We start from the raw sequence: 9,044 nt of genomic DNA, 5'->3' as shown, positions 1-9,044 counted from the left end.
GGGGCCTCTCTAGGAGTCTCTTGGGAGGAAACAGGGCCTTCACCCTCCCTGTGGTTTCCCCAAATGCATGCATAATTTGCTTTTACATTTATTCTTATGGAAAAAATTGCCTCTTACAAACTTTTCTATTTAAGAACCTGGTCACAGAATGAATTAAGTTCGTAAGTAGAGGTACCACTGTATATCTTGGTATTTAAAAAAAATAAATATCCCTGGTAAACATGTTGAGAACTGCAGTCTTTCCTTGCTTATAGCTAGTTAGCAAAATCAAGGTTGGTTTTTAAAAGGAGTATTGGAAAACTGTGCAGTAGAGCACATTTAATGCACCCAGGAACAGAAAAAAAGTTATCATTTTTAGTTATTGTTTGGTGTTCAAATTCAGCTGTTTATTGTAAAAATCACAATATACATTCTCGGTAAAATTTATGAAATAAACAGGAGTGTTTGCAACCAAAAATAACAGTACATTTATATACAACTGATTTTTACCAGCTGAAATATATTCCGTAGAGACTGTTGCATCAATGTGAGATTGGATTATCATATATGCACAATAAGCAGTTTTGGAAAATATATCAGGGAAAAGTTATTCAACTTTCCAAAAGGATAGTTCAATTTTGCAAGGGAAGAAGAAAAAATAGTATCACTCAAGTGCTTTCCTTTCCCTCCCTATTTTTTTTCTAAATGAAATGTTGAACTTAGTAGCAACATTAACACAAATATTTAAAAACAATGTATAAGTTAACTCCTGCTAATAACAGTTGCAACTCTGAGTTGCTAATTTCATCTTACATCTTAAAGTTCCATAAGGAACTTTATTTCTCCAATCAAATACACTAGATCTGATGTGTTCTAGTTCATCTACCTGGTAATACTATAGTTATAATAATCACACGGTTTAAATCATTACAACTCTTTCCTCTCTTTTTTTCCATCTAAAAATAATGCTATTAATCATTTTACATGTTTTTTTTTCTTTGACTGCTAAACTAAATACGTGAACTGAAAATCCGGAATCCCCTTTTTCACTTTTTTAAAGTCTACTAAACTTGAAGACCTTTTCTGATCTATGATACATTGCCAATTCTGAGTTTTTAAAAAATAAATGCATATAAAATAAATGCATATAAATTTCAAGCACCAACTCTCATATTCCTTTATCAGATTGTAAAATATACTACAAAGGGCTATTTTTGGTAAGGATGTATCACGATCTAAAGTATTACTTTTGGTATACTGTACTTATCTAACTTCTTCCCCATCATTTGTTTTCTTGTAATAAATTATCCAAAAAACAAACAAACCCCCAACCAACCCCCCCAAATTGCCTAGTTCTTCAGTTTAGATGAATGTAGGACCATTTTAGGATGTGAATCAACTTTAGAAAAGTAAACTCCCTAATTTTCAGGAGGGGGGAAGGCAAAAAATCTACACAGCAAATAAGGAAGGAAAGGATCCACTCTACCGCCAAAAGTTATTTCAGAACTTTAAAAGTTTCAGGACTTACCAAAGCATTTGGACTTTTTTTAAAAAAAATTGCCCTTCACCATTACTTTCACATGAATTAAAAATAGTTTACAGGTCACCAAACAACACGCCTTGAAGTAATAAGATAAAAATATATAGACCATCGATTCCAATCCATTCACTTGTAATATACAACTTGGGAATGTGCGTTAAAAAAAAAAAAGTAGAAAAAATCTTGGTGTGATGATTATAAAGCAGTGTTTCCCAGGACTTGAAGGCATCTGGACTTCAACTCCCAGAATTCCCCAGCCAGCATTCGCTGGCTGGGGAATTCTGGGAGTTGAAGTCCAAATATCTTCAAGTGGCCAAGGTTGGGAAACACTGTGGAGAAAAAAAATCCCCTCGGGAATTGAGCGATTTTGTGGCGGTTCCCCCCCTCCCCTCCTTTCCACAAACATTCTGGGTATTCCTGCCTATAGGGACCCCAAAACAAAACACCCCAAAGCCCCGGGCCAGGTTTTTATTGCAGAGGGCCTGCCCCCCTCACTCCTTTTCCTCACAAAAATGGGTCCAGAGAGCAGCCCAACCCAACCCCATCTCTCCCGCCCCCCGCCTCAGGCTGTGAGGCCGTGTGGCTTATGTTTTGTGCACAATACAACGGAGAGAGGCGAATCAAGTGAGGAGGGAAGGGGAGGGGCCCGAAAAAATGGCGGGAGAGTCTCCCCTCCTTTCTCCCCCTCACAACCTGAAGGAGGCTTCGGAAAAGGGGTGCTGCATCTTGAAACTAGACAAGAAGCACTGGAGCGGCGGGGGCAGGGGGTTCACCAGGGACGGCGGGAGGCTGGGGAGAAAGAAATCGTCGCCTCTGACCTCTAGCGAAGTGCCAGGTTTTTTCTTTAGCTCCTCGCATTTCCTAAACTTGCAGATCTGGTGTCCCGTTTTGCGGTTCCTGCAGCTGCTGCAGACGCCGCAGTTGATGAGCCTCTTGCAAGGAACGCAGACCCCGCACCTTTTCCGCTTCTTCTTGGCCGGGTTGCCGCCGCCGCCCCCTCCTCCTCCTCCCGCGCCGCCACCACCATTGCCGCCCCCTCCTCCTCCACCGCCGCCGCCGCCGCCTCCTCCGGCGGCTCCCAAGGAGGAGGACGACGAAGAGGCGGAGGAATGGCTCTGCGGGCAGTCCGCCAGATTGGCAATTTGAAACGCGCTGTCTGTGACGGCCGCCGAGGCCGCCGCGGGGGAGTGCAGGGCTGTCATGACGATGACCCCGGGCGGTAACGAGAGGCCCCCTAAAGCCGGGATGGCGGAAAAAGTCCCCACGCGCTCGGGGAGGTTCATGATCTCCGCTTCGGCGACGGCGCCGCATTTCAGCTTGTTCATGCAATCCCCGGCCAGCGGCCTGCAGTGTTCGGGGGCTAAAGTGGAGAGGAAATTATTATTGGCCATTTGCAACGAGGAGGCGGCCTGCTCGGCTGGCGGGCAGCCAGGCTTGCCGAGCCGCTGGGAGTCGTTCCGGTGGTGCAAACTCCCGCCGCTTCTGACGGCGGCGTGCAGAGAAGAGGCGGGCGAGGAAGCTGCCGACGGCGGCGGCGGCGCTGCGACCGACGAGACGGCGGCGGCGGCTGCTTTCCGGGCCGCGCCGCCCGCCGCCGGGTTAGGCCCTCCGACGCCCGCGCCGCCGCCTCCCGCGCCGCTGCCCCACAGCATGGCGGTGGCGGCGGCCGCCGTGGCCGTGTCGCAGTTCCAAGGGGACATGCCGATGCGGGCTGCGGCGGCGGCGGCTGCGGTGGCGGGGAAGATGGGGGTGGTGATGCGGGCGATCTTGGCCGCCTGAGGGAAGGCGCCGCCGTTGGTCTTGTAGAAGGTGGCGAAGGAGCGGTAGCGCTCCATCTCCGAGTTGTAATCCACAAGGCTGTTGAGGGCGCCGTCGGGCAGGTGGTTCTCCTTGGGCAGCCCCGGCGCCTCCGGGTTGGGCCCCGTCTCTACACACACGTTGGTGTTCATGGCGCCCAAGGGGTGCGGGTGGGCTTGGGGCAACAGGGCGTGAGGGAAAGGGGAGGACGAGGAGGGAGGGGAGAGGAAGGGGGGGCCGGGGAGGGCCAGGGGAGGGAAGGGCAGGGCCGGGAGGAGGGCCACTGGAGCCGTCGGGGGGGCCGAGGCGGGGGCGGAGGGGCCCGAGGGAGGAGGGGAAGGGAAGGGGGGGAAGCGGTATCCTCTAATCCTCTTGCGGGGGCATCTCTCCCGGCGGCGAAGTCTCAGGCAGCAGCCGGCTCTTCCTCGGCATCCTCAGGCCCCGCGGGGGGGGGGAGCTTTGCGCCGTCGCCACTGGAAATAAAGAGAGGCGTTTCGGGAAAAAAAAGATTCTACGCCAAAGCGGAGCGGGAGAGAAGGGTGGGAGTGGGAGGAGGAGGAGGAGAGGAAGGCCGGCGAGAGGGCGGGGAACCCGCTGCGTTGGTGTGCGCTTTTGTTTTGGTTCGAGACCCACAAGACACGCTAAAGGGAGAGAGGCGTCCATCAGTCAGGGCAACTCATTTGCATAACAATCAATAAAGACATGATCCGGCCACCGCAGCCTCCTCCTCCTCCTCCCCCTTTTCTCTCTCTCTAATAGCTGAGAAGAGGGGAGGGGAAGGGAAGGGCCCACAAATGCCAAGGGAGAAAGGGCAATTGGAGGGCTAAACGCATGCAAAGGATGGGGGGAGAGCGAAAGGCTCCGTGTCCTCTCTCCAACATCTGGCAACCTTAGGGAAGGTTAGGGAACAAGGAAGATGAGGAGGAGGAAGTCCTCGGAGAGGGGCGGCATACAAATCTAATAAATTATTATTATCATTATTATTATTATTATCATCATTATTTATTATATTATTATTATTATTATTATTATTATTATTATTATTATTATTATTATTAATCAAATAGTACAGGAGAAGGTTAAAAGGAGTTATCCATTCTCGGGGCAGTGTTTCCCAACCTTGGCCACTTGAAGATTTCTGGACTTCAACTCCCAGAATTCCCCAGCCAGCGAATGCTGGCTGGGGAATTCTGGGAGTTGAAGTCCCTTCAAGTGGCCAAGGTTGGGAAACACTGCTCCAGGGGTTTAAAATAACACAAAGTGTGGCAAGGCTCCCCTGGGTCCTGCCTCGGTGGGATCTAGCTGCACAAATCTTGATTTATTTCATTTATTCTTATTGGTTTGGTTTGTCACATACCTATTGGTGGTATACACAGATATGATATTTATATACATGATACTAGTAAGAAAGAAACATTAGGACAGGGGACAGAAGGCACTCTGGTGCACTTATGCACGGCCCTTATTGACCTCTGGAGAGATCAACAGTAGATAGTCTAACAGTGAAGTTTTGGGGGTTAGGTGATTTGATTGGAAGCTGGGGAGATCTATTATTTCCTGCCACTTTGTCCTTTTTGGGTCTGGATCCAGGTGTTAAGCATCTCAAAAGGCAGTGCTCTTGCCCAAGGTGGATGCCCTTCTTAAACCAGAAATTAAGGGCCAGGGAATAGAGAGGAAAACCATTTCCCCAGGGCCAGTCTCAAGCCTTTTATAGAACCCTGATCCATTCTATAAAACAGGTTTAAATCTCCAGTCAGGAAGATTGCAGACACAACAGCCTCTCTGTTCTCAGCACAGGTCCATCCATACCTGTGCATGTAGGTGACAAATAAATTTGTATGTCTATGACACATTTAAACAGGGTTAGCAAAGTTTGGTTAGCTTAAATCTTGATTACTTTTTTTAAAAAATGTGTGGTGTGAACCCATCAGGTTTAAATAATTTACCAGTTAATTTATCAATCAAGGTGGCATAAAACCCATGTTTTATGTTCATTTAAAATAATATGCACATTATAGAGACTGGAAGAGCTATTCTTAAGGTTTTTGAAGGCTGTTCAGTTCAATATAAACAATCTATAAAAGCTGGAAGCTATTGCAGTGTTTATCACTCCCAAGTCATACTTAAAATAATTGTTGGGAGGATTTTAGTTTGCAGATTTGCAATATTTAGAAAGGAAAGGAATTAACCCAAGTTGAATACTATATATATTCATTTTTTAAAATATACTGTAGATATGGATATTATTACAGTATTGTAAAGTCTGGAGGGCCTAAAAACAGTTTTCACACCATTCCTACAGGTGAAAAGTACTTATCAATTATACTAATTGCTATCATAATTAGACCAATGAACTATTTCTAGCCCAACCTACTAGTTACAAAAAGCACTCTGACATCTAGCTCAGCCTTACTATAACCCCCCCCCCTCTCCCCATGGTTGGGAAAACTAATCAAGAGGAAAGGAAAGCCAAGGTAAGAAAACACACCTCCCTCTTGTTAGACTAGGTAGGAGGTCAATCTGCACCCTTGAATGCTAAAAGCTTTTAATGAGAACAAGGCCACCTTTGCATTTTCACAGCAGGAGAAAGGGAAGGGGAGGGAAGGGGCACCATTGCTCCCCGGAGGGATTTGGTGGCAAAAATTACCATCTCTCCCCCCCTCCACACACACACACATACAATTGCAGGTCATGCATAATAGAATACTTTTTTAAAAAATCATTTTAAAAAATACTATAGCCACTAGAAGTTGCTTTTTTGGTTGAGGGCTCCTTTGCTAAAAGGTTCTTACGTTGAGTATAAAAGGAGGAAGGGAGGCTATAGAGACTGCACCTTCATGCCCTATTTTTCCACAACCTTAAAAGGGGCTCTGCTTCCATAAACCCCTTTCCTACAATTTCTTCTCCCCCCCCCCCACCTCAAATCTCCTTGCAAGATTTATGGCTACCCGAAACGAGGGTGGTGGTGGGAGATATAATGGTGCCACCAACCATGTCATTATTGTTTAATCGATGTGATCTCTGGAGCGCCAGAGAAGTCTTAAAACGCTGCTGTCGATTTTTTTCTCCCCCCAATATTAAAACTATAGCCAGATTTTTTTAAAAAAAAATAATAAAGAAAATTAAAAGCGGCTCAAGAATCCACGGTTTTCTCACTGTTTAAAACCGACGCGCCCCATTCCCGTTCAAGATTGCTTTTCTGTCCTGCTCCAGACAAGAGAGAGATCAAAGGTCCTATTTAACATTCAGGAGGAGGGGCTGGTGCAGATTAATTAATAAATTAATAGAGCAGCGCCTTTTATTGCTGAAGCTTAGCATTCATCTACTTTAACAACCCCAGCGGTCCAAAAAAAAAGAGGGAGCGAAAGAGCGCGCATGGGAAGAGGAAGGGGGGAAGGGAGAAGAGAGAAAGGAAGAAAGAAAGAACCAAAAACAATCACTTACCCAGTCTCTGTATTTTTGGGGGGGGAACTGGGGGGGGCTTGGATTTGCAGACGTTTTAACCCGCCTGTCTTGTCTTTATTTTTTTAGTTGCGCATCGCTCCCTTGGCACAAAGGAGAAGGTGAAAAAAAATAGGGAGAAAAAAAACCACAGAGAAAAGCGGAAAAAATATATATATATCCCGAGGTGTCTTTCTTTGGCCGCTCCTCAATTACAACTTTGGTACTTGTAAACAAACTGTACAAAGGCGGTGATGCGGGCTGGGGGGGGGATGGGGAGGCTCGGTTGGGGGAAAAGAAATAAAGACTCCGATCCACTAAGCAAATACCTGTAAGTGCCTCTTTTTCCCCCCTCTCCTGGTTGCAGAGAAAGGAGGAGGGAAGGGGGAGAGGGGAGAGGAGGCACCGAATGTGTGAATGTGTGTGCGCATGAATGTGTGGGGGAGCGCTTGGCGGTGGCGGCGGTGCTCGGTGGTCTCTTCCCCCGGCGCGCAGCAGCGCTCCCGTCCGTCTCTCCTGTCGCTGTGTGAGATGGAGGGAGGGTGGCAGCCGGGGGAAAGAAGGGGGGGATGGACTGGCTCTCCCCCTCGCTGTTTGTTGCGTGCCTGCGTTTGTGTGTGTGTGTGGTTGCAGGGAGGAGGGGAAGGAAGCGAGGAGGGCGGAGGGGAAGGACGAGGAGCGAGAAGGCTGCGCAGCGCCGAGGTGGTGAGGAGGATGCGGGGACTGTGGACAACCTACTGATGATTGGCTTGCAAATCACACCGGGAACAAGAGGCGCGCACGGGCCACCGCTCCTCTTACCCTCCCCTCCTTCCACAAATCCCCTCCTCCTCCGACGCAGCGAGCGGCCTCGTTTCGCCGCCCCTCCCCTGTCGGAAGGCGGGTGGTGGGGGGAGATAAAGCTGCCTGGAGGCTCATTTGTAAGGAGCAGCCACTTGCCGCGCACTCCAGCCTCTTGATTCCCCCATTCACTTCTTCCCTCCCGTGCGTGCGTGCCAGAGAGCGCACGGGAAGGCGGGGAGGAGGAGGGGGAAAGGGTGGGCTCTTGTCGGCTGGCTGCCCAGGGAAGACTTAGGCGGGGGAGAGAGAGGCGAGAAACCCCCACACACGTACCCGCCTCCGACCCCAGGGAGCGGGGAGGTCCCCAAAGCTCCGCGAAGGATGCTTTCGGCGAGCGCCCCCTTCGCCTCGCTCTGCGCGCAACTGTTTGCTCGGGGGGCCCTTCGGGAAAGGAGAAGCGGCGCCTCTTCCCTAGACCCAGGAGGGGCCGGAGCGTGGAGTCCTCTTCTGCCGAAGAAGCTCTCGACAATCCCCCGAATTCCAGGCGGCGGAGGGAAAAAGGGAGCGGGGGAAAAGGGGAGATTCTCCGGCGTGCGCTTTGTGCCAAAGGCGCATTTGGAGACGTCCGATTCTCTCCTGCGGTGCATGGCACCCGAAGCGCTATACCTTAAACGCGAAACAGGAGTTTTCGTTTGTTGATTTGGTCGCCGTCATTCGTCTAACGAAGGATTAAAAAAATGTCGCGGCCGTCCTGAAACGCCAAGGCGTCTCGCGGCGACTTTAATGGGAAGCGAAAGTTTGGGGAGGTGATAGTGACCCCTTGCCAAGACAAAAAGTAGCCAAGTTTATTAGGCCAGTGATATATAATAATAATAATAATAATAATAATAATAATAATAATAATAATAATAATAATAATAATAATAATAATTTGGGTGGAATCAGCCAGCATGGCACCTGGAGATTGGAGAATGTGATGAACTTGTGGGTGTGGGGACAAGGGCTTGAACTTTCACCTGGGGGGTTCAGATTTGGGTTTTCAGATTCCCATGGACCTCCATTGACAACTTATTTTAATTCCCAGCCTTCAAGCGAGTTGCCTTCACTACAGGAAGATGATGCTCTTGAGGTGCTATCCCAAAATTATGCTCTTAATCTTGCCCCCCCCTGTTGTAAAACCTTCTAAGACTCAAGATTCTAGGATTCATCTATTTCTTATTCTCTCCTTATTTATTTATTAATTTGACTTCTATGCCACCCAATCCATAAGACTCAGGGCAGGTTATAACAATATAAAGCACAATATAATACAACATTTGTTTTTGTTTGTCTGTCTGTCTGTCTGTCTGTCTGTCTGTCTGTCTGTCTGTATTTATTTATTTATTTATTTATTTATTTATTATTTATTTATTTGACTTCTCTGCCACCCAATCCGGAAACACTCAGGGCAGTTTACAATAAAATATAAAATTACAGTTCACAATAAAAAGAAGTCACATAGTAACGA

At 48.0% G+C, this 9,044-nt stretch overlaps 1 protein-coding gene across 1 annotated transcript; it reads right to left on the bottom strand.

Moving 5' to 3' along the window:
• Nucleotides 1-1,933: 1,933 nt before the first annotated feature.
• Nucleotides 1,934-4,078, bottom strand: CXXC4 (CXXC finger protein 4). The gene is made up of 2 exons (XM_070756679.1): nt 2,606-4,078; nt 1,934-2,521 (listed from the first exon to the last, which is right to left on the bottom strand). The coding sequence occupies exons 1-2, from the start codon at nt 3,466-3,468 to the stop codon at nt 2,206-2,208; spliced, it is 1,179 nt and encodes a 392-aa protein (XP_070612780.1). The 5' UTR covers nt 3,469-4,078; the 3' UTR covers nt 1,934-2,205.
• Nucleotides 4,079-9,044: the final 4,966 nt, after the last annotated feature.

This window comes from Erythrolamprus reginae, chromosome 7 (genome assembly GCF_031021105.1).
Source record: "Erythrolamprus reginae isolate rEryReg1 chromosome 7, rEryReg1.hap1, whole genome shotgun sequence".
Classification (NCBI taxonomy): Eukaryota; Metazoa; Chordata; class Lepidosauria; order Squamata; family Dipsadidae; genus Erythrolamprus; species Erythrolamprus reginae.
This window is presented reverse-complemented; position numbering and strand designations above follow the sequence as displayed.

Excerpts from the sequence above, each read along its gene's own strand:
- CXXC4 (XM_070756679.1), bottom strand. The coding sequence starts at position 3,468 with ATGAACACCAACGTGTGTGTAGAGACGGGGCCCAACCCGGAGGCGCCG. Across the intron at positions 2,522-2,605 it reads TCCGCCTCTTCGTCGTCCTC|AGGAGGGGGCGGCGGCGGCA; the intron begins CTCCTTGGGAGC and ends CGCGGGAGGAGG.